Source organism: Hakea prostrata, chromosome 5 (assembly GCF_041222555.1).
Source record: "Hakea prostrata isolate BN-2017 chromosome 5, UWA_Hpros_2, whole genome shotgun sequence".
Lineage (NCBI taxonomy): Eukaryota > Viridiplantae > Streptophyta > Magnoliopsida > Proteales > Proteaceae > Hakea > Hakea prostrata.
In genome coordinates, this window is record NC_142604.1 from 12,629,578 (window position 1) to 12,654,826 (window position 25,249).

At 38.8% G+C, this 25,249-nt stretch overlaps 2 protein-coding genes across 3 annotated transcripts; one reads left to right on the top strand and one right to left on the bottom strand.

Moving 5' to 3' along the window:
• Positions 1–8,903: 8,903 nt before the first annotated feature.
• LOC149015219 (protein RADIALIS-like 3) lies at positions 8,904–10,330 on the top strand. Its single transcript, XM_089155770.1, has 2 exons — positions 8,904–9,345; positions 10,066–10,330. Exons 1-2 carry the CDS (start codon positions 9,068–9,070, stop codon positions 10,091–10,093), a joined length of 306 nt encoding a protein of 101 aa, XP_089011896.1. The 5' UTR covers positions 8,904–9,067; the 3' UTR covers positions 10,094–10,330.
• A 5,269-nt stretch (positions 10,331–15,599) lies between these two features.
• LOC149015220 (peroxiredoxin-2E-1, chloroplastic-like) lies at positions 15,600–24,685 on the bottom strand. Of its 2 annotated transcripts, XM_089156090.1 has the most exons (6): positions 24,352–24,685; positions 24,118–24,238; positions 22,292–22,404; positions 19,097–19,216; positions 17,331–18,997; positions 15,600–17,001 (listed from the first exon to the last, which is right to left on the bottom strand). In XM_089156090.1, exons 5-6 carry the CDS (start codon positions 17,377–17,379, stop codon positions 16,187–16,189), a joined length of 864 nt encoding a protein of 287 aa, XP_089012216.1. In that variant the 5' UTR covers positions 17,380–18,997; positions 19,097–19,216; positions 22,292–22,404; positions 24,118–24,238; positions 24,352–24,685; the 3' UTR covers positions 15,600–16,186. The 2 variants fall into 2 exon arrangements, with proteins under 2 accessions (XP_089012216.1, XP_089012217.1); XM_089156091.1 differs by lacking the exon at positions 24,118–24,238 and having other exon boundaries at positions 17,331–19,216.
• Positions 24,686–25,249: the final 564 nt, after the last annotated feature.

The window sequence follows — 25,249 nt, forward strand, 5'->3', positions numbered from 1 at the left end:
ATTATCATTCCTCTACTTTGTAAGCCATATAACTGCTACAATCATGTGTAGATGATCTACATCTCTTTGGACCTTGCAGTTTCTTTCAATTTGGGCTTGGGACATAAATAAATGTGGCTTCCAATTTTTAAGTGCATATATATATATCTATTTGTAACAAAACATCTATGATAGTTGTTTGAGAAGAATATAGTGAAAACCTAGCCTCACATTAAGGTGAACTAGGGTAAAAATGTCTATTTCTTTCTTGTTTTCTATTCAATTGTGGGTGATTGAACACTCTAATCCTAACAAATTCTAAAATGCAACTTCAAACTATAATGCATGCCAAACGCAACCTAAAGCAGGCTTCAAAACATTCCTATGAGAGCAAAATAGAAGTGGAAGGATCCTGAAATACTAGGGTCATTTTCCTTATCCAAAAGCACTTCGCTTGAATTCACTTTTCAAGCGAAAGGGAAACATCGCGAAGATAAGACACCATGCCCCACCATAACGTGGAACTGAGTCAATGGATCTCGACCCAACATCCCAAAGTCTTGGGTCATGTATGCTGATGCTAAAACTAGTGCCTGGATAACATCCATACAGCCTGGAAAGACAAAATTTCATCACTTTTATCATCTGCAAAACGCATCACCTTCCAAGTTTTTGAAAGCTAAGTTCAGTAATGACACAAACCGAAGTAGAAATATAGAACCATCTACATATACTCGTTACCTGCCTGAAGACCCTTTTTTTTTTTTCCTCCTTTTCTTTCATTCTCTACTTCCATCAGTCACTGTCCCAGCTTTGTTCTGGTGCCCAAAGCCGCAGAAGAATAAATATCCATCTTAATTTCTATGAGCAGGCATCTGAACCCTCATACGTCTATCTGCTTATCTATGTAGATATATTATCCTCAAAGAGATCCTTCCACTCCTTTCTCAGCAAGTAGAGCTAACAAAGAGATCGTTAGTGGCCTTGTTCAAAGATTCCCTCCCAACGGTGGTTCTCAAGCTTGCTTTTCTTTTCCTTTTGCTCTCTACCTAGGTGATAAGTGGATCGACTATGAGTGGTGGACTTCTTCAGCTCGGCCCGTAGAGAGCAGCTCCATCCAAGTGCAAATCATGGAGTATCTGGAGCTGGATTCCTGAAAACGAACAAACGAAGATATCTAACCAGTGGATAACCACCAGCAACTGGGATGACCCAACTTGTAAGGACCACTGAACAATGAAGGCGAAAAGCTTGAGGTCGTTGTAAGGAAAAAATAGAGGAATCTAGACATGTTGCTTTCTTCCACGAGAGTGGAGGTAAGACGATAAGGATTCTAGATATCAGCAACATGGTGGTGTATCTAAAGCTTAAAGGACCACCTTTAGAAAGAATCCTACCACAGTAGCATGTCTCTTTCATCCAATGAAAATTATAATACTAACAATATTGTTCACTCATCCAAGGCCAAAGTAGACAGCATCCTGAGCCAAAGGGCAAAGCAAACCAAAGCCAACAGTCTTTCTAAAATGCTTTGCTAAATTATAAGTAACCTCACAATAAAGATAGAAGTATACATACAGATTCCATGAAAGTCCTCATATTCCATGCCGTGAACCCCACTGTCTTGAATAAAGGCACTATTTTTAACATCTCACTTGTAGGGTTTAGGAGGGACAGATCTGAAAAACCAAAATTCTGGCTATCTGTCTCTTTTAAAATAATTTTTCTTTAGATTCCAGCGTAGCCCACCAAACCCCTAGTATGGTCCACAGAAACCAGTAGCAATTTTATACCCAGCTCAAAGAGCATACAATTGCCAATTTGGCTTCAGTGATGCGCATTAACAACGAATGTCCAGATTTAAAGTAGTGGTCAAGATCAAGATTCGAAATTGACCACCCATTTTGTATTTCTTTTTCTTTTTTTTCGGGTTTTAGGGGTGTAGTTCAAAAAGTGGGAGGAAAAAAACAACACAAAAACAAAATGGGTGGTCGAGATAGAATTCATCCACACCATTTGCACCTCAGATGTGCATTAATGCCCAGCACTCAAGCAATTTCTTACAACTGCCCAATACGAGAAGTAAAGGAGCAAAAGAGCTGTAATTGTAGGAGTTTTGACTCCGCCAGACTGTCCCCAGTGGGTTGCTGAGGGTGTTGATGTTGGAGCTTGAAAAGAGATTCTAACCTAAGACATTGGTTAGTTTAAATGAAGGCTGACCAAAAAAAAAAAAAAAGAGATTCTAACCTAGGACATGGGACTACCAAACTGCATGAGAGTGAGACTTGAGACTAATACTAGACCACCACCCCGGTAACAATCGCTATGGATTTGGCCTCCTGATCAAAAGAGAAATCCTTCTAAGTCTAGAATCGTCCCACTAACACCTATCCACACAAGAAGACATTTGTCTTCTAAGTATCTTTGAGAACTTCGAAAGACATGTATCATATCAGCTTCAAAGGGATCCAAATTAATTTGAAATGATAAACAAGGAGAATAGAACACAACAACTTGCAATAGTACGAGAATTACGTTTCTGGGGTGGGTTGGGCGTGGGTTAGACGCACACCATTCAACCATTTTCCGTTTAAAAAGAATCCCACTGAAGAAGCACAAGGAATCGGTATTCCTTTGGGTGAAAGAGCTTTACTCATTCAGGCAACAAAAGCTATTAGATATGTGGTGATAATATTCTGACAATAAGTAAGATTTGTACATACTATATCTTCTAAAGAACTGGCAAGGCTTTCCTAAATAGAGAGTCAGTTGATGTTAAATCGTTCGAGGAAAAGATTGAATTTATATTCGACAAGTGAAACTGTAAAATATCCTCATCACAGGTTTAACAGATGATGGCACATGTGAGCTCGTGATATTAGACCAAAGTTCTTTACTGTCCGTCTCTACAATAAGCCAATCACAGCACTCTGAAATTGCTTCTAACATGTCATTGTGCACCCCACAAAATGGAGTTAACACACAACTACACAAGCAAGCCATATGATCGCATATCAGGATGCCAAAAACCCCTACTGGACTTTCTGTTTCCGAAAGTCACCATAACAAACAACCTGGGCGTTTTCTCGCACTTCCCAACTCTACAGGAAATCCTAATATGCATTAGCACCATTTGTGAATAGGATTTTCAAAACCCTAGAAAATCAATGCTTGAAATGAGAGGGTGAATTCAAAGCTAAAGCACATGAATGATTTCTAAAATTTATTGCTTGGCTAGTTCTTTGATAAACGTCCAGAAATTCTTCCCTCTGCAAGCTGCAGATGCTTTATAAGGAAATGATCGTCACAATAGGGGTTTAAAATTCTCATGGTCAATATAGCTTTTCTTACTAGACAACTTTCAACTCCATTTTAGTGGGAGAAATAATGGCAATTCGAAGTTCATACTCTAAAGGAGAAAGAATAACCGACTCGCAGACAGCAGTTGGCCTATCTAGAAAATTTTCATTCTAGATTGTTATAAGTATGTAACTATAGCCTAAGTCAATGAAAATCCATTTTTCAAAGTCTTATCAAAATTAATACAAGACGAAGAGGTGTAAACCAAACAAAAATACGATGAAAAGACTTTAGCAAAGATGTGCCGAATCAGCTATGGAAAAATGTATGGGCTTGCAATACCCCTCCCACGGTTAGATCTTTTAAATGGAGAGCATGCTCCCAGGCTCTTAGCACAGGTTTGGACTTGAAGAGAAAAGGTATTCTCAGTGATGCAACTTGCCAAAGATGTGGAAATGCTGAAGAGTTTGAAACCACCTCTTTATGGATTGCGAATTTGCAAGATCAGCCTAGATCGGGTCAACATTCTCTTATATCCCTCAAGTGAGTAATTCTAATTTTAATTTGTTCCTGGCGAACTAGTTTAAATTGGATTGCACAAGTGAGAAGAAGGGTCATCTTGCTAGATTGGTAGCCTTAATGTGTTGGAATCTATAACTCTCTCGCGAGTTGATATTTCAAGATATTAACTCTTCTCCTCAATAGGGTTTGAGAATGTTATGCAACAATTTAATGAGTTATGGAGATTCGTCTATTAACTCTTGGCCTCCAATGAGTAAAGGTCGTAAGGTGAATGATGGGATAAGGAATTGGTTGCCTCCAATTGAACCATTTATGAAACTAAATACAGATGCTTCTAAGTCCAATGCAGGTTGTGGACTGGGTTTGATCATTAGAAACAGCAAGGAAGAACCTTTAGCCGCGACTTTGATCCCAATTGAGTTCTTGGATGCTATTGAGAGAGAGGCTCTTGCATTAAGGGAGGGTTTACTTCTTTGCCTAAATGAATGTCTTGATTGGGTCGAGGTTGTAATCTATTGTCAATAACGTGAAGGCCATCCTTGGAAGCTTAAGAGGTGCCCAGTTCGATTAGTAGTGTAGTGTGGGACATTAAACATCTAACCATAGAAGAAAATTCGATCGAAATTGTCGAAATTTTGGTCGAAATGTCTGCATTTTTAAAAAAGAAACGAAATTCCAATTATTTCGGAAAAGTGTCAAATTTTGACCATTTCGACATTTCAGCATTCAAACTTATTTTTCCTTAGTTTTTGTTGATTTCTATCCCATTTTTCACATAATTTCCACTTCTCCTTTGCCTTCAAGCACCACTTTTGCTCTTTTTTTTGCCTTCAAACACCTCCTAAGCCACAACAGCTACAAAGGAAACTCCAGCAACAATAGAATGTGAAACATGAGCCACACCCAACAGTTCCAAACTTCCCTTTTTTTTATTTTTGTTTTGTTCATGCTTTAAATGATCTTGTATTGCCTTGAAATTAATATATGTTCAGCCTAGGACTATGATCTATGATTGTGTTTTGTTAAACTTATCTTCTTATTGTTTGCTACCATTTTTTCATTTTTCTTATTTTAATAATTATTTTCTAAAATTATGTATTTTTATTTTATGTATATATGATATATGAGCTTCAATTTAATATATTTGAGATACCATCACTTGATCTAGTCGGTCATTTTATTTTGTTGACTTGTTGTATATGTAACCATTCTACCAAACAATTCATGTATGTTGTTGATTCTATGCATGTATGCAATATAGTTTGCACTTGTCAAAACTAGTCATTTGTTAGTATACTTGAATGATAAATTTTCAATAGTTTTGTTTTACAAAATACTAGTTCCATTGTATTTATTATGCTTGAAATAGGTAGTGTACAAGAATCCAAATCATTTTGAGTCCATATGAGGCCCGAAATTGAAGTTCCAATATTCAAAAAAAGTGTCTAGTTTCAATCCAAATTTCGACAGAAACGTCAAAATTTTGCATTATAATCATCCTAATGAATAAATTTCATTCAACCAAAAATAAAAATGACAAGTTCTCTTGTCAACCCAGCCTGTAAATCTAAACATGAATTGAGATTCACCAACCAACGGACCAGAAATTCTTGTTAAGACATCTGATACTGGAGGTGGAGAGACATTGTACAGAATAAGAGGAGCCAATCCTGCTGCGGGCAAAGCTTGAGAAATAATTATAAGCAATATCAAGTGAAAACCAGATGGAACAGACAAGGAATGTATCATGGGCTTCCGTCGCAATAAACTAAAAGCAAAGGAATGGGCAGCTGGAAGCGAAGCATAAGAAGACGTCATGTGAATCAAAGCTCACTGAGTTAAACTCTCCATTACTTTGGAAAATCAAGCTAATGAAACAGATCAACTGCTGGCGTGGAATCCCCTAAGACATGGACAAGTGATACACTTTAGCTTTATAACTGACGAAGTCAAAAGTGGGTTTATGATTGCGTTGAAATACTGATTTGAGGAATCAAATCAGCGATATCGCTCAACTAATTTTGGAATCGGCAGATTCCAATATCAAATTGAACCAAATTGTATTAGATTTATAGGGTTCATGAGGCTGACCCGTTGCTGAATCTGCTTTATTTGTACCCTTTGGTAAAATTGCTCCATCAAATTGAAATGGTCTGCAGTTTAAAATTGAAACCTTGGAAGTGAAAATTCTGGTTCCGCCACAGCCGACAAAAAATACACAAATGGTTACCAAACTATCTACTTGGTCGGAACCAAAGTGAAAATACAGAGTGCACAGCTCAAGAAAGTAAATTTCTAAGGTTTTGAGTGGACCGCTTGCGTCGCATTGGTAAACCCACAGGCCAAATACATACCCTAAAGTTCATCTTTAAAAGCAGAACAAAAGTCGGAACATGAACGGAATTCCAGATAAGCAAAAAAAAAAAAAAAATTCCAAGCAACCAACGTAGCAAGGTGTCCAACATAGAAGAAAATTACAAGTAGGCAAATAACGTCCAACCAACCAACATAAGTTGTTTCATTGCAAAAGGGCCCCTATTCTACCCTGTGTACACATTATCCAACTATTCGTGTAAGCCAACATAATGTAGATTAATCACCTCTCAAATTTTAAACTAATCAACCAGATCATACCACTCTATTTATTGATGTGTATGTCATTTTATGTCAACTATACACAGTTTGGTTAAAAATTGATATGCAAGCAAGGATTTTAGAGTCCACCTATTCATAATTGCTGCCCTCAATTGGGGAAAATGAGAAAATCCTCCTGGCACCCATGCAGGAAACCGGGCCTCTTACAAAATCTTAAAAAGTCAAGTCTAAGAGAAAACTATAGAATCAGTTGCACCTATAAAGCAAGATCATAAATGAAGCTGAATGAATCAAGAAGGATGTTCATTCAGAAGGATGTTTCATGAGAATGGAAAAGCAAATTATGTCGGAAGTCGGAACCATATGGGTATGGGGCTGACCAATTCATGAAAAGCCAAAGATGATATTCTGAGGCAATAAACATTTATCAAATCAGTGAGAATATAGAAAATGATTAGGATGTAATAGACTACAGAGCCCTATATATATACACACAGAATGGAATGTCCTTCATGTAAGCCAAGCCAACCTACTTCTTGGAATGATTAGTTACTGAGTTGCTTTGGTCACTAAAAAATGTGTGAATATGCCACTCAAAGTCAGATTTTTCTTTGCGGGGTAGGACCACAGCAAAGTTTTAAATGAGGTTATGACTTATGAGTGTTATATACCAAAAGACATCACAACCCTTTTCTGTCATAGAGAAAAGTTCATGTTGAGTTTACCTAAAAAACGTGAGAATTGGTATTTTGGTTCTCGGGAAGGTTTTCATTTTCATCAAGAATGTGGAAGGAAATAACCGAAAATTAATTGCACAGAAGAATCTTTTCTGTGAACAATTTTTATTTGGTGTGGTAACCAAAGACAATCAATAAGAACAAAGAAAAGACCAGCACTTCACAAGTTTCCAATTCTGCTTTTGGTTATGTTTTCTAGTTAGATAACAAAAGAAAGTGAAAAGGAAAAAGTGTGCAGTAAAACAGAATAACAACATAAACCCTTAACAGAATGAGCCAAAATTTGCAGGGTATGTGAAATCACAAAAGAACACCAAAAAGAAATAAAGCCTTCCCAATGGTATTTACTGCGACTATGTAACAGTAACCAATTAGGGTATCTAGGTATCCAGGAGGAGAAACAGATCAGGCAAGGTTAGCGGAGCAATCAATGCCGTTGAAATAGAAGATCTACATGACCTCGAAAGTAATTGATATACACCATTTCATTCATCGAACAGTCCATACCATTAAGCAGGGATTAAAACCCCCATGAAGGAAAGATCATTATTCGAAGTCATTGTTTGATTAGACTCAGATGTTACTATGAGCAATTTGTAGCTAAGAGTATCAGAAGATAATAGGTGTGCAACATGAAGTTCAACCCCCAAATAAAATAATGTAGTACAAAGAAGAAAAATCTACATGTTTGCCTAGACAGCCGTCACTAATCACCTGAAAAAGCAAGTAATCTCAATTGGATAACTGTTGCACTCTCCACTTTAAATTGTAATTGTATGCACTATTTCAAGTGAATGAATTTTCTTTTCTCATAAAAAATAAAAAATAAAAGCTGTTTCACTTTTCACCGGGCAACCAGAGGATTTCTGGAGAACACCAAAGAGAACCCACAGATCTAAAGCTCGACAAGAATCGGCGCTTTTATTCTGTGGCTTATCCACACAGGACATGAAGAGATGTATATGAGTGAATAGTCAAAAACGTCATCCTTTGATCAACTGCCACGGGTCTTCGATGGTAAAAAAGAAAGCATGCCTACGCCTTTTTCAGCTACTACAGAACAAAATATTATCACAGTACTAACTGAGCTAGCCAGCTAGAACCTTTTGGAATATGTTCGGACAAAGTGATACAGCTGCAATAAACTTTTGCAATAAAAGACACCCAAACCAGAGAAACTGCAAAAACCATGTTTTTCTCCTTGGCTGCTACTCCACAACTCAAAGGACTAAAGGAGTCGTAAGCAAACCCCATCACATTAAAGAGGTTTCATCAGGAGACGCATGCTTTGGATTTGACAGGATAGGAGAGAACAAAGGTGAGGATGAAGATGGGGCTCTCTCAATGGTCTTCATCCTCGGTGATAAGTGATAACCCCACCCACTTGGATTATATCAATTAGGCTTGTAAGTTATCACAAGTTACCTTTCTTTCCATCTTGTTCACACATCCCATTTTCACAGTTATTCCCATATCTGATCGCACTATCTGGTAAATTGCCTAGGAAATCCTTCTTTTGGGGACAAGATAAAAAGGAGAGACAAAGGACGAAAACGTATTTAATTCTTTCGTTTACTAAATAGCCTCATTCTTTGATACTGATTCTTCTCTCGTATCTGTTCCTTTGTCCTGCTCCACCCTGTGGCTCCTGTGGAACAGAGAGGGCGGGTCACACCAAACCATATGGCATATGCTACTCTTTCATGAAAAATATATTCGCCCAACTGGCTCTTAACTCCACAAACCTACCTAGCGCCCTTGCTTATAAGAAGGCCGCATTGGGCTGTTGCCCACATCGTCCTTGACTTCAATCTCTTCTCCTTTGACTGAAGCAGCAGCAGCCCACCCCTTTCATTCCCTTCCTCAATTTCTATCTATCTCTGTTAATCTAATACAGCAATCTCAACTACCAATTTGCAAAGCTCCACCCTTTAATGGCTTCAAGCTCTCTCAGTTCATCGCGTAGCTCTAGTTCTTGGACGGCCAAGCAAAACAAATCGTTCGAGAGAGCCCTGGCTTTATACGACAAGGACACCCCTGACCGGTGGCAGAATGTTGCAGGGCTGGTTGGAGGAAAATCTCCAGATGAAGTGAAGAGGCATTACGAGATCCTCATAGAAGATCTCAAACACATAGAATCTGGCCAAGTTCCCTTACCAAATTACAAATCCACTGGAAGCAATGGCAAAGGCATAGGAGATGAGGAGCAGAGGTAGTACTAGTAAACTCTGCAACTATTCCTTTCAGCTTTTCACTTTCCTTGTCTATAAATTGTTTGATCAGATCATTCTAAACATATCAGTAGATGGAAGTGGATCACATCCGATCATCCTAAGGGACCTCCCCTGTAAAGTTGGGGAAATGTCTCAGAAGATTTCATGCAAGTCATCGTGCCGCCACTGCAAGTACTGGCGGGCCATGAGCTAGATCACTAAATTATTAACTTTATGTGTTCCATCACTTGCGTCGGTTGGTTCCCATAACTCCTTTTCTCTCAAGGCTCTAACTGCTCATCTGATTATTTCAGACAGAGAAAGTATATCCTTATCTCTATCATTCAAACACCCAGAACTTCCTATCCTGTCTTTATTCCAGAACACAACCCACATGAGATCTAATCCTGCTAACCTTGGATCACATGTCCTTCGCTTTATGCTTCAAATCAAATATAAAGTATGCTAAGCTAGGCCCTAGTTCTAATAAATAATGGAGGAGCATTGGGTGGTTGGGCTCTTTGGCTCCCCCCAACACATTCCTCGGTTACTTTCTTACTTTAATCATCGCATTTGTCGTCTATCAGGGCCGGTTGTGAGTTGCGACATCGATTCTAGCTTGCTTATACTCTTATTCGCATTATTAACTCATTAATCTATTGACAGTTCAATCTGGTTTATGTATGTGCTAAAGTTTTTTGTGGCTTTCTCCTTCACAGGCTTCTGAGGTATCTAAAGCTTCAGTGAGGTTGAAGCAAGTTTCATAAACTAAACTAATCGCAGTTGCAGATCTGTAAAGCTAAGATGCCAAACGCTTGTACGAGGAAATCGTTATGCTATAGTTTTGTCTCCTTCCTTCCAATCCATGAAGTTCTTCGTCTAATCAAATGTAACATGGATGAACCAGAAATCTCGGCTTATCTTCGTTCCTGTTGTAATGAACTCTCTTATTTGAAGACGTACTTCTTACTTATCAACCAGATTAAACGCATATTTGTTTAGGCAATTTGATATAAAGAATAGATGATAAAACCTAGATTTGCATTGCATCGCGAACAGAACAAGCAACTATCGCAGCAGTAAGACATGAAATAACAAAATTAAATGCAAATCTGCAAATCCAAATCAATCAGATTCTGAAATCTACAATTACGCGATTGAACATTTCTTCAAGCTAACGAAAATGCTTAAACAAAGAAAGAATATGAAATCAAGCACGGCAGATTTAACAAACCAAAACCTATAGCAAGATTCAATGAAAGGAAATGAACCTCAGACTCGCCCTAGAATTGAAGATCGCTGACCTAGTTGCTTGTAGGTGGATCGCAAATTTCACCTCCGAAGTCACCCGAAGAACACAGAAAATCGAAATTGGAAACCAGGGAGGTCTGTATTGTTCTAATGTGATGCGATTTTACGCCTTACGAAAGGAGATCTGAAGGCGGGAAAACTTCTTCAAATTAAAGTTCACAAGTAGAAATTCACAAAATCACAATCCTATCTTAAGATATTGACATAAATACCCCTAATGTCCGTCCAATTCAAAGATTCTTGTTGTGGACGGTTCTGGTCCCTGTGTATCTGTTAGCTTCTATTAATTAAAGGTTTATCAATCAGACCCTTAGAAAGGAATTCGGATCATCACCCTTGGGGAATAAAAAATTGAGGGCCCACATCAGACATTCCACTAGGGCACGTGACAGCTCCTCTTCATTAACACCTCTTTATAATCATTAAAACAAAATGCTAGACAAAACATTCTCAAAAACAAACAACCTGGTTGACAATTTGCCTCATAAACATATATATGTACACAGTCTAAAGTCCGGTTATATTTACATTTGACCTTTCAAGGTGTCTAGATCAATACATGCAGCCTCAAAGAAATATATACATTCCTCGTCGATTATACAAACATCAAACGTAACGAAATGAATGAGATTACATCTACAACTTTAAAGGCATTGACAGATGGCAACACCTTGCCTTTATCATGAATCGAGCCCGCAACATTTACAATAATGAGCTTTGCGGCCGTAAGCAATAAAGACAACCATGTAAGTAAGTCGGCAATTTATCATGTATCAATCATCACATCACCGTCATCAAAATCATATAACATCATACATTCCAAACTTTCCTTTCTTTTTCCTTTTCCTGTTCATTTTCTTTTTCTTTTCTTTTTCTTTTTCCTTTTTCCTTTTCCCTTTTCTTTTACTTGCATTTCGTTATCGACATTATAGTCTTGTGCCTAGGCAAATCCGGAGGATGCACATATCTCTTCACCACCGAAGTGGCCGGTCTCTTCACCACCGAAGTGGCTCGGCTCTTCACCACCGAAGTGGCCGTCTCTTCACCACCGAAGTGGCCGCTCTTCACCACCGAAGTGGCCGCTCTTCACCACCGAAGTGGCCGCTCTTCACCACCGAAGTGGCTCGTCTCTTCACCACCGAAGTGGCTTCGGCCTTCACCACCGAAGTGGCGCCCACCACCGAAGGGCCTAGGCACAAGGCCGACACCGGGATGCCACGCATAGACTAACTCACAGGCGCTCAGCCCCCAGGGACAAAGACCGGACTAGAAGCATTAAATACACACCATCTTCAAAGATTGCAACCAGCGCCACAATATACATCATCAATCATCATTTAACATCATATGAGTAAAGGGACACAACTCCATACAATTCAATCATTTAAACATGAGAGCATGATATCATTCAATCCATCGAACACGACATGACATCCATCATACATATGAAAACATGATAATTACATTTAACATACATAAACATCCTTGCAAATTCATGATAACAGTCAAACACACTATCCACATTCCACAACCAATCAATCTAATCATGAACGATCCAATTCCATGCATTTGTTCAATACACAAATTGCATCATCGAATAAATAACATAAACTTATGTGCCAGTGCATGTTACATATCTAAACACCAACTATCATACATAGGTTGGTCAATAACACCGTCGGGGCGACCTGGCACATAATCGCCTCCTTGCATCGATCGATCAACGAAAAAAAACGAGGGGCCAACAGGGAATCCCCAAATCCCCTCCTCCCTCCCTCCCCAGCTCTCCCGTCCGCCACCCCCCCCCCCCCACCCCCCCTCTCCAATGGCCCTCCACCTACTCTCACTCCTCTCTCCCGCCCACCCCCTCCTCCCCACGCTCCCAAGGCCAATGGCGCCCACTCACCTCATGCTCACCACTCCACCCCCTCTAGCTACCCCCTCACGTCGTTCCAATACTTTAATGGCACTCTCAACTAAACACTCCAACCCCCAACTCCTCTCGCTCAACCAACCACCCCACGACAAGTAACAACTCCCATTAACCCAACTCACCATCTCTCATAATGGCCAAACTCACCTCTCCCCGATACATTCGCAACACAACGCAAGACCCCCTCACCCCCTAGACCCTCGACCCCACCCCCACGTACAAGTAAAATCCTCTTCTGAACACCACTCACCTTCCCAACAACCCCCGCCAGCAACCGCATCGATAACATCCTAAATCCACCTCCCAACCCAAGGGTCCCTAAGTCGGTAATATATATGATATATAATATATATAATATATATATATAATACGTATATAAATACATATAATATATATATATACATATAATATATATAAAAGGACAAGGGGAGGGCGGGGCCCGCGAATACAGCGGGGCCCACCAGGCAAATCAGCCAAGTCCAAAATCACCGACATTCCTCGGTTAAGTCTAATCCATTGTTGTGGGACCCACAAACGATGTCTGACCTCGATCACAATGACACGTTCGCCCACAATAATAAAATAATACTAGAAAAAGATGCGGGGCATTACAAGCACAGTGCTCCCCGGCAGCTTTTCCACCACAAATATGGTGGGGCCCACCCGTAAAAAATAAAAAAATAAAAAAAAACCCTCCCATCACCCCACCCCTGTTTTTATGGTGGTAAAGCCGTCGGGGAGCTGATCCGGACTCCTTAGAAAGCCAAAATACATCAAAGACATCCCTATAGTTAGAAAATTATCGTTAACTTCTAATGTAAGAACGACGACGTTGAACGAAAAATCCACGTTTAACTAATTTTTTCTCTCCCTCTATTGTCCGCAACTTCTTCTTCTCCTGATCATAAATCCTCACAAAGTTTGGAAGATGTACGTCCTGAAATATATTTTTAAACTAAAGATGTGGGTGTAAATGTGTAATATTGAAAATGAACAAGTAAAAACTAACTAAGATTAACAGTGTTAGTAATAAGAGGTCTGCCTAATAAATTAAATAATTCAGAGTGTGACATTAATATTAGAAGGTGGCACTAAAAATTTTCCTTAATCAAATTGTAGAAGTTTCTCAAGTCCTAAATAATATAAGGATAAGAATGACCTTGAAGGAAAAATCCACGTTTCACTCATTTTTTTTGTCTCCCTCTATCCTTCACAACCTCTTCCTCTCCCGATCATAAACCCTCACAAAGTTTGCGAAGATATCCATCATGAGATATTTTTATAAACTTAGGATGTGAGGGTAATATTTAAAATGAATAAGTAAAAATCAAGTTAGACAAACGGTGTTACTAATAGGAGGTTTGTCAAATAAATTGAATATTTCAAGGGGTGACGTTAATATTAGGGAGTCACTCAGGGGCTGGCACTAAAAATTTATCTTAATAACATTTTAGGAGCTTCTCAAGTCCTCGATGATATTATCCATTATAAAAATAAAATAAAATAAAATAAAAAAGAACCCGTCAATAAGAGGTGTTAAACGCATGACATCTTATAATAGGTATTAGTCATTATAAAATTTAAATAAAAAGGAACCCTTCAATAAGAGGTGTTAAACCGGTGATCTCTTATAAGAGATATTAGTCATTACCGACTGTCCAACCCTTCAAAGGTTCATAGTTTTGGTATCAGTATTCGGTTTTGATCAAATATGTGCATGTCCCAACCACACATGATACTCTTACCCTTATTTTACAAATTTTTTAATGTTAAACTTACTTTTTAACCTTTTTATATAGTTGTCCACAGGAAGATCAGGTTCGTATCTAAATCGATCTTAACCAAAACCTAGTTGATCCAATTGAGATTATGAACCATGATCAATTAGAGATGTAGGCCAAAGTTGAAGTCTGGATTCGATTCTAAATTATTAAATATTTCATCCAATTGTTTTATGTTTATTTAAATACATATCCAAATAATTCATATGAAACATTATTTTATGTATAATAAATCATATATTTCAATGTGCATTCGCATATTGAAGTATCTAGTTCAATAATAAATACAAATTGAAACTTTTTATTCTTTACTGTAAGGAAAAGTTGTCGAATATGCATATTAATTTTTGTACATATTCTCTTATATTCCACAGAAGAATCTCACAATCTCAAAACTCATTCAAATGTTTTAAGTTAGACATAAAAAAGAATTTCAAATGTTTTAAGGCTGCAATAGAATCGAATTAGGCAAGACTATTCAAATCATAGTCCTAAGCCTAAATACCTACCCTAACCCTAAAGTGAGCCCAATCTTGACCTTTAACTCTAACCACAAAACAATAAGGTAATGCATAATTATCATATATTTATTAACCAAAAAAATAAATAAATCTGTAGAATCCCCAACTCCAATAAAACATTCAAGCTTAACCGGTGATTTTATATGTTGGGCGATGGGATATTACATAATAGGCAAGGCTATGCCCCTAACGTCGTGAGAATTCAAATTCTAAATTTCCTACTTGAATTTGTTGATTTTTTTTATCAATTAAGCCACCCCCTTGTAATTGGCAAAATTGGCCTTGACCCATTTTTCAGATTAACGGATTAACAAAGAACCAACTAGAACCAACTAGGTGTTTTCTTGTAAGAAGTCATGGATCTACTTAACCCTTGAAATTGGCCTTGACCCATTTTTCAGATTAAAGGATTAACAAAAAACCAACTAGAACCAACTAGGTGTAAAACCAACTAGAACCAACTAGGTGTTTTCTTGTAAGAAGTCATGGATCTACTTAACCCTGGAAATTAGCTTTCTCATCAACATACTCAAGATAAATTTCTATGAAGAGTCATTTTGTGTTTATTGGTCCACATAGAAGTGTATGTCGCTGTTGTATCTATAATATTTGTGGCTTTTTACTTGTAAAAACTTTAAACGCTAGGAATGTCAAGAGGGTTTTTACGGCATTAGTTGCCCATCAAAACCCCTCCAAAAACTGACCTTTTCTTCAGAGCAGGGCAGTAGATTTGGGGCAGCACAAGCATTTGTCATATTTTGCTACTTGCCCTTCAAATGGAAAAAGAGAATCTTGGCTCCCATCCGTTCTTCTGGAGGTGAGAAATTTAGTCTGTTCCCTAATATTTCATCATCAGATACTAATTAAGTAGCTTTATTAGATTATACAAAAATTTGGATGTCAATGAACATATCAATGGAGTTGGAACATAAGTTCCACATTCAATCATCTCACATATAAGGTGCCCATGTACCTATTGAGAATTTATCATTACTGGATACACTGAAAAAGAAAATAAATCAGGAATATTAAAAACAAACGGTCACCAAGTTCTCAATAAAGAAATCTTAGCTTGCGCACCAAGCAAAACTACTTTGTTGACTCTGTTTTTTATTTAGCAAGACACGAGCAACTGCGCAACAAGGTTTGGTTGGAAGCTGGAATTCCAAACTGGCCAATGTGAGGGAAAGTGTAGAAACCAAAATGTTGAAAACCCAAAAATAGGGGGGTCCACAAGCCGCTTGGAAATTGGAATTTCCAAAGCAACCAAACAGAGTCAAAGAGCTCCCACGACCTATTCGAAAATGAATCCATCTGATTCGTCCACGCGAACACTCCTGATGATACCATTCATAGCAACCAAACAGAATCTCCTCGACCGATTCCCTAACCCCAGTGAAGCTCCAACGTTGCGAGCTTTCAGTTCCACAGATGACCCAAGAGCTCGACACAGTTCACCAGTTCCGTCCGTTAACATCATTAGCTTATCTCCCAAATCAAGAGAGAGATGCTCAGCCCAAGCCTTCATCACAAACACATCGTTCATGGCGACGCACGCCACCACATCTACATTCCTCGACTTAGTCTCCTCTGCCGTCTGCAAGAAACGAGTACACCTGGGACCAAAAGGGGCGGAGACTCCAAGGAGAACAAGTTTCTTCCCTTTTGAGAGAGCAGAAACAGTGATGGATCGGAGGTGATTGTTCCGATCAAGGTAGGAGAGGGTTGCGTTTGGGAGTTTGTCTCCTATGGAGAACAAAATCGATTTGGAAGGTTTTGCTTCGATTTGAATCATCTGATGACGATTGCGAGGGATAGTTGAGATGGCTTGCAGAGGGGAAGGACCTGGGCCACCGTAGAGGGTGAGAAAAGACGATTTCTGCGAGCGAGGGAGGATGGTGTGAGGATTCCATGCGGCGGAGATAAGAGGTTGAGGTGGGCTAGAGAGGGTCAAAGTTCCTGGGTTTAATGAAGATGGGAGCGTAGATGATGATGAAGAAGATGATGAGAGAGGCACTGTACTGAATGCTGCTGCAATGTTATTTACTGGGCTGGCCATCGAAAGGGGACGAAGGTGGAGAGTTGTGAGCGATGGGCAAGAGATGAATCCTACATATAAACAGCAAGTGAAACTGGTTCCAGGGTTTATGCCAGGTTTTAGAAAGAAACATACCGGTTCTATCCACTGTCAAGGCCGATCTCTAGAAACATCTAACTCACAGCTAATAAGCTGATGGTGCCAATCTTCAATACCTAACCTGATCTTTGAGACCAAAACCGGTCTAAAAAATTCGGACCAAATAGGGTTGATTATAGTCAGGGCCAATCTAGTTTTACTGATCCAACCGGATATGGTCCCTAAAATCTAAAAACCAATTCCAAAAAGTCTAGTCCCCCAAGCCTTCCCTCCTTGCTCAGGGCATTCACAAAAAAATTACCAAAATATGAACATCTGCTGAATGGAATACAGAACAGCCGGAGAAGCATATATGCTGCTCATGCAAGCAACTGCAAAACTGCTTGCACACCTCAACCAAGATCACCAACAAGCCTCAAACACAATTGTAGCACCTAGAAAGACACCAAGGAAGACAAATGAGAATTATTTGGATAGAGTATGACAAATTGATCGAGTTGAAACTGGCCAGAAGCGACCGGGAATATGACTGCAATCCATGCTGCAAGCACAATGACAAGGATTTGGAATATGACTGGAATTTTCAGTCCACAATATTGATTGGATGTGTGTGAGTTTCTTCTGTGACAAGCATATGGTCTCACAAGAGCCGCTGTGGCATTTTAAATTGACAGCTCTGTAACCCAGAAATTATGTAAAAACAGGCATTTGAAACTGTAACTCAGTAACAGATCAGTATAGATGAACATGCTTATAGAGAAGCATCAAAATTTTAGTTACAAATCTCTCCAGGATGCACAAAAAGTCAAAAACATGAAAATTTTCGGATGAATCATTCCATGGATTACAAGCAAGATGACTACCTGACTAGAGACACAAAGCGGCATTGCTCCTCTCAAGCTCAGACTGTATTTGAAATACTTTATATAAGATGGTTTAAAAACCTCTAAACCATGGATATGCCTTGCCTTCATGCACCCACTGACATGTGCGAAGGCCAAATTTTACAACTCTAAAAGAAAGTAGATGTTCAAAAAGTTTAACCATAATTATACAACCTATTTTACAACGGATAAGACTAAAGATAAGAAAGCTTACTTCAGATGTTGGCAGAAGTAGGGCTGCAGCCTGAACGAGTGAATTTCAGCAAACCCAACGACTTGGTTCTAGAACAGACAGAGAGCTAGTCTAAATTATCAGTTCTTTCTCAACAGCAAATGGATATACAATACTGATGCAGAGAAACCAAAAACCTAATTGTTGATCTTGATGTGATTAACACAATTAATTAATTGTGCTAGCAGTAGCAGCTATATTAAGTGTCAAAGGGAAGACTCTGCAGCTTTCTGGTCATCTTTTATATTCTACTAAAGTCCAAAGCTATACCCATCAAATGTCAAAAGCAGTTCTGAGAAGGAAGCATAAACTAAGGCATTATCAGCTGATATCGGGTATTGCTGGTGGCGGATTCCAGTACCAAACTGATTCCTCTAGGGATGACTATCAGTCACAACATTGGATATATCGAATGAATCAGTTACAATGACTCGATACGGGCAATGGTTACCTACACCATAAACTCTGGACCCAAGTCTACCAGAGTTTCTAATACAAGTGGAACATGGGGTGCCATGGAACTTGCAAGCATTGCTTTCACACATGAGTTGGTTTGGCATCTAATATCTGAAAGGATCAGAAACTAGTTAGTTTGCAGAAAATAGGCAAGCACAGTATACGAGAATGTAGATATTACCAGCCTTTTGCTAATGTAAGGTTGTATCTGGGTCATTGTCTCCGTTAGACAATCAGCATTGAGCAATTTCTGTGTTTCCTTCTCAAACACTTACCTGGAATCCTTCCTGCTACCTGACAATCAAACTCTACCAAAATCAGGGAGCCAATCAGTTCCACAGTTGCTAGAGACAATCCTCCCTTGTTTCTCCTTCTCAAGCTCCATCTTTCTTTTTTCTGCCCAAGCAGCTCCAACTCATTTTGGGTTCAACTTCTTACTCTTCCTAATATTTCAAAGAAAGAAAACTACTAGTGCATAACCCAGTGTTTACTTACAATATCTAGCTGTATGTCTTCATTCTTTTCTTCAAACCAGTGAGGATGAGCACCAAAATACACATTGCCCATTTGCACTTGAGCAAGCAACTGACACATTGGAGTTAAAACCATACACCACTGAACACAAAGAAAAACAAAAAAATATGAGCAAACCAATATAACAAGTCAATGGTTGTCCAAGAAAAGATAACTGCAGGAAAACTGCAATGCAGATGCCTTGAAGTACATTATTGCTAAATATGCTTGTAATGCTTCCAACAATTCAATTATATAAAGATAACTGCCAATCTCTTCAAGGAAAATATCTGGGATGAAACAAATCAATACAGACGAATACCCTGATTACTGCTGCCTCAATTATCCATGCTTTCAAATGGATAACCCAGAACATCTATGATCAGTTAAGATTATAAAACACAACTTCTTTTTTAAGACATGAGGTAAATTTATCAAACAGAGAAGCGGGGCAGAAGAACATAAATATATGGTAACCAATTAAAGAGCCAGGGACTAAAGCCATGTTTTATGGGGAATATCTATAAGAAAACCAAAATTAAGTATTTAAAGGAGACATTGCAAGCAATTACATCCAGGAAGGGGAGAAAAATGAGGAGACAATGAGTGTATTTAAAGTGGATTTAAGAATTATTAGAGGACAATTTCTAAATACGTACAGAAAAGGTAGAGGGAAAACTGTGACAGAACAACCAAGGGGTCATTAAGTCATCCGGTAGCACTAAATTGACTCAAGTAACCGAAGTTAAGAAGCTTAGAAAGGCAAGGAATACTGTCAAAACACTATAAACTAAAATTTAAGGCTAAAACAGTCAATGACACTACTGAGCAATTCACGTATCACTTGATACAGATGACTTCTGTTTTCCGCCGGATAAAACAGAAGATCTCCGGTTGAGTACTTCACCTGGTAGGTGGCTAGGGTAAGAAAGATAACAACTTTCTTATTATACACTGTTTCTGAACAACTATGTATACTACATTAATGAAAAGAAAAGAGACTAATGCAATCTAAGACATGAGTCCAGCTTGGTTTGTGAACAAACTCAGTGTCACAGACAGATGTGAAAGTTAGTACATACATACCCTTAAGAAATTTGGGGGAAAAAAAAAAGAAAAGAAAAGGAAAATACCAATACAGCTAGTTCAGGGTTAGGATCAGGAAGACAAGAACAGAAAGGCTTAGAAAAATGCTCAAATTAAGCCTTGGTACACCACAAGATTTATTACTTCATCCTGCCATATACTGGGCCACTGGAACTATCATGATGTACCTATCCACAAAGCAATCAGCTCCCATCTGTGCAATTGTGTCACTCTTAAGGTACATTTGAACCTACATAGAAAAATCTTGATTGTTAACGCTTCAAGCTTGGAATTACTTTCATTTCAAATCAATAGGCTTAGTTGTAAATTTAGAAACTTTACTATAAGGGGTTAAACAACAAATATCTCAATGGAATCCGCTCAGTCCTCCAATCTTCGTATCTCTACTGGTGCGGAATTTTCTCCATCCCCAAATCAACAATCCAGGCAATGGGAATCCTTGTTTTGTGCCTTCCCTTTGGAAAGAGCAGGAATCCTCTCACTTCATCCATCCGGTTAGTTGGTCGTCCGTTTGCCGTCCTACCTCTGAAGGAGGCTTGGGTATTCGCCGGATCGCTGATGTCAACATTGCTTGCCAACTCAAGCTCATCTGGAAATTGCCTAAAAGCATGATTCCATTTGGGTTAAGTGGGTCTATTCCTATCTCCTCTGTTCCGACTCCATCTGGACTGCTTTAATGCCATCCAACCCTGCATGGGTCTGGAGGAAAATTCTCCAGCTGCGCCCCCGCGCCTTCTCTACTATTTCCACTTCAATTCCTTCTGGTTCGTCCACTTCCTTCTGGCTTGACCTGTGGCATCCGATGGGAATTCTTTTCAATCATTTTGGCCCCTGCATGTCTATGACACCCGTATCCCCAAATCCGTGCCCCTATCTACTTTCATCGTGAATGGCACATGGACCCTGTTGCCCCTCCCCATTCTCACACAGGTTTGGGAGTCTCTCCCCCCATCTCTAGCTCCTCTTGTGACATAATTGTTTGGTTGCCTTCCTCCTCCAAATCCTTCTTCACTTCCTCAGCCTGGAAACACCTCCCCCCCACAGCCCCAAGCCTCCTTGGCCCCCTTTGGTTTGGTTCAAAGCTACATCCCCCGTTACTCCCTAACCCTTTGGAGAGCCCTTAACCATACTCTCCCCACCAAATCCTTCCTTATTGGCCTCCATATCCCAGCCAACCCCAGTTGCATCCTTTGTTGGAACGGTTTGGAAGACTGGATCACCTCTTTTTTTCTTGCCCTTTCTCCAGATTGCTCTTGGGAAAAACCCTAGCTTTCATTTGGCCCCACTCGAGGTGTTCTTTTGGTATTTCCTGTGATTGGCTTTGGATTTTGAAAAACTTTGCAAGATCCTCCATTTGCGATCGGATTGGTAAGCTAGTGTACTATGCCTCTATCCATCACCTTTCGTGTGAGCGCAATCTTAGAAGATGGACCTCCAAATCCCGCTCTATAGATCGGATTTGGAAAGCCATCAATTTTATGTTTCTTCTAGACTACTAGCCATCCCCCCATCCCCCTATTGATGATACCCCAAGGAACAAGCTCATTGTTGTATCCTGGGGCCTTAGCTCTTCCTTTTGGTCTTCTGCTTAAAGACCTTGTATTTTTGTTTCCTTGTCTTTAATATATTATTTATTCATCCAAAAGAAAACAAATATCTCAATGAATGATCTGATAACGAAGACTCCAGCAGCTCAAACATCTGTCATATCATTAAAATAATCTGAGAAGTCTTCCTCATGACACAAAAAACAAATCAAGTTTTCTGAATCACCCTCCTAAATCTGCCTATGTCATCATCCCTTTTGAATTTTCAAGGGCAAAGTAATTATTTCGTACATTTTGTTGACAATGTATGCATCTCCACAAAAAGAACAACTATAAAAACATATAAGCCGTGTCCCACCTAAATGGGGTCGACGATAATTATGCTTCTAATGACATGCAAACCTAGTTGAAGTGCATGAGAAACTTTTGTGGGTTCGGGATGAAAGATGCTCACCACTAGAACATTGTAAAGAAGAACCTATTCGAAAAAACTTTATTTAAAAGAGAAAGTAGATTTTTTTACCTGAAACTTACACTTAGTAGAGTTAATTTTATGTTGATATCTTTACATAGTTCACAAGATCTTTTAATCAGTGATGCAACATAATTCTTCAATGATTCACACCTTTTCTCCTACTGCACAAATAAACTGTCATTAATGCACATTTTATACTGCACATATATTTTATAATTTAGGAAAAAAAAAAGGATCAATATTGAATAACCATAGATAGATAAAGAAAACACAAAAGAAAAGTACACATTCACGCAGAAAATGTAGCAAATGCACTGTTCTTTGACAGCAAACCACCAAATGACAGCAAACATGCCAGCACACAGTGAACACAAAACAGGAATTCGTTAATTTAATGAGACACAGAGAAAACAAGAGATCAGTTTGGGTATCATATAGGACCAAATGAACTGGCATAATGTAAAGCGGTCCTACACAATGTCATGATTTTATGTGTAGAAACAAAAAGTAGGGAAGCCCAGAAAGTGCATAACAAAGCCTGGAAATTCAAGATAAAGGAAAAACCCTTTTAAAGTGAGAGGTTTTGCTACACTGTACGTGTCCATTTTCCTGCCTAGGAAGAAGGGTTGTAGTAGAAACAGAAAATTGGGGGGGGGGGGGGAGATTAAACATTTTAGAGAAGTGGTACTACAGTAATCTCAGTCTTAGGAGGGTGCCATCATCCAGTTACAAAAGAATTATGCTGTGTTTTTTCTTCTAATAAATAAAAAAAATTCATGAGTGGAAGTTTCCATTAAAAAGTAAGCTTCTGCCATAATCATATGACAGGGTTATACCTCTAGCACAGCACTATTTCAGAGGTTTTAGCACCAGGATGAGGCAATGCCATGGTGATGTAGGAGATCAAAAGATTTGTAGGAACAAAGATTCTCAAAAGATTTAAAGGAACAAAGATTCTCAAAAGATTTAAAGGAATAAAATTTCTATACATAGTTAGGAATTTGTTAAAGATGGAATGTTTGGCAGATCGGTCCCTATGGATTCAAGAAAATGAATAAAAACATTTCTCTGTACATATGGTGGCATGTTTGGCTGTAGAAACAGCTGGTCATTGAGCCTCAGTAACTTCATCCAGGAATCAGGAAGGATGGTACATACCAAGATTGAAAGGATGTGAATACCAGATATTGAATACAATAAATTCCAGCAATAAAGAAGTGGCCGGCATGGTATATAAGCTAAAAGGGGAAAGCAGGAACTGTCTTAGTAGAAGTTGTGAGAAAAGGCATTGATGTTTTGGGTTAATACAAGTGTAATTTTAAACGGAGTTGAACTGAAAAACAGCTTTAATGCAGGCAACCCAATTGGTTGACATGACAATTGGTTAGTTGAGTCGAGGAATGATTCAGACAAGAAAGGAACAAATTAAGCCTGTGTAAATTAAGCATAAAACAAGCATTGAGGACTAACAGAGAAAGAAAACATATCACATCCATAAAAGTTTCAACTCTGAACGAACAAGCTGTGTTTCATAATTCATATCATTCACTCACTAGGAATCAAATATTGGTTAAAGAGGAATAGAATATCTTATAGAGCTTCTAAATCAATGTCTTCTTCATTCTTTTCCATGGATTCTGTTACATCGTCTTGCATTATTATTATGAATCTGCTATGCATACTGTCAATACATCCAGCTAAACTCAAGGATAACGCATTAATAGTCAGAGGCATAACGACCTTTGAACTCAACTGATCCTTCCCATAATTATTGGATATATGGAGTTGCCAATTAACATCACGGAGACCATAAACCAGCATTGGACATGAGGTCAAAATCAGAAAATAAGCTTCAACCTTCTTTCGTGGATTACCTCAGAAAGATAGGTCTCAGAAATTCTAAATGCATCGACTCGATCCATTTCCCCGCCATAATTCCATAAGAAATGCTTTAAATTTTAGTGCTCGGAACTGGCAAGATGAATAATTGCAGTGCTACTCACAGAAGTAATGAACAAGCGGAAGAACATTAAAGGAAAATATGAACTACTGAGAGTAACAATGACAGAAATTAGATTATTAATAAGGAATATTAATGGCAAAATTACCAAGTATATGAACTGCCAAGGACGCAAGAATCGCAGGAGATGTTCCAGTCGATCGAACGTCTGATATCTTCCTAACGAATCGAGAGAAATCTGAAGTGGTTCGAGAAGCAATTGTGGCGTTATCGTAGTTGAGATCATAGAACTTGCAGAATTCGAACTCTTCAATTTTCCTTTCCTTCTTCTCATCATTTTTATTGATGATTCTTAGGGTTTGGGGTTTGGCTTGCCATTTAGTTATCGTTCGTCCATGATCGGATAAACACAAAGCTCTGCGATTGCATGTTGTGTCTCTCCCGATTAGTCGAAACAAGAATAACATGCGACGGAGGGTTAGTCGAATGGTTAAGAACTCACTTCTCAGGAGGTTGTGATTGAACACTTGAACAGGGCCAACCCGAGAGGTGGCTCAGTTGGCAAAGCCCAACGTTTTCACATAGGAGGTCAGAGTTCAAATCCCTCGAGACCAGGGCGAGCCTCGCTTATATTAATTATATAAAAGCGTCTTGAGGATGTAATCGTAGTGCGCGCAAGCTGGCCCTGATGAACCTCATTCAAAAAAAAAAAAACACTTGAACCAAGCTGGCATGTAATAATGTAATATTCAATTTCCAATTTGTTGGTGTGTAACTCGATTACATCCTCAAAGGGGAGCTTTGTCGTTTGCAACCCATGATTTCTCAGTTCTACTAACCCTGTATTGACATGGGCACACCATGCACTGGTGTGCGCAACAGATGATGTTTTCCTGCTTGAATTACGGCAAAACCGAAATTCACCCAAAAAACTAGAAAAAAAAGGAAAATAAATTACAAAGCTTAATTTTTCAGACTTTTATTTTTGGGTAATTTTCATCTGGACCCCCTGAGTTTTGGTTCATGTCATTTTTAGTCCAAATAAA

Coding starts and splice junctions, on each gene's coding strand:
- LOC149015219 (XM_089155770.1), top strand. CDS start 9,068: ATGGCTTCAAGCTCTCTCAGTTCATCGCGTAGCTCTAGTTCTTGGACG. Junction 9,346..10,065: donor ATAGGAGATGAGGAGCAGAG/GTAGTACTAGTA, acceptor TCTCCTTCACAG/GCTTCTGAGGTATCTAAAGC.
- LOC149015220 (XM_089156091.1), bottom strand. CDS start 17,379: ATGCTTCTCCGGCTGTTCTGTATTCCATTCAGCAGATGTTCATATTTT. Junction 17,002..17,330: donor CAGCAGATGTTCATATTTTG/GTAATTTTTTTG, acceptor GTTTATATGTAG/GATTCATCTCTTGCCCATCG.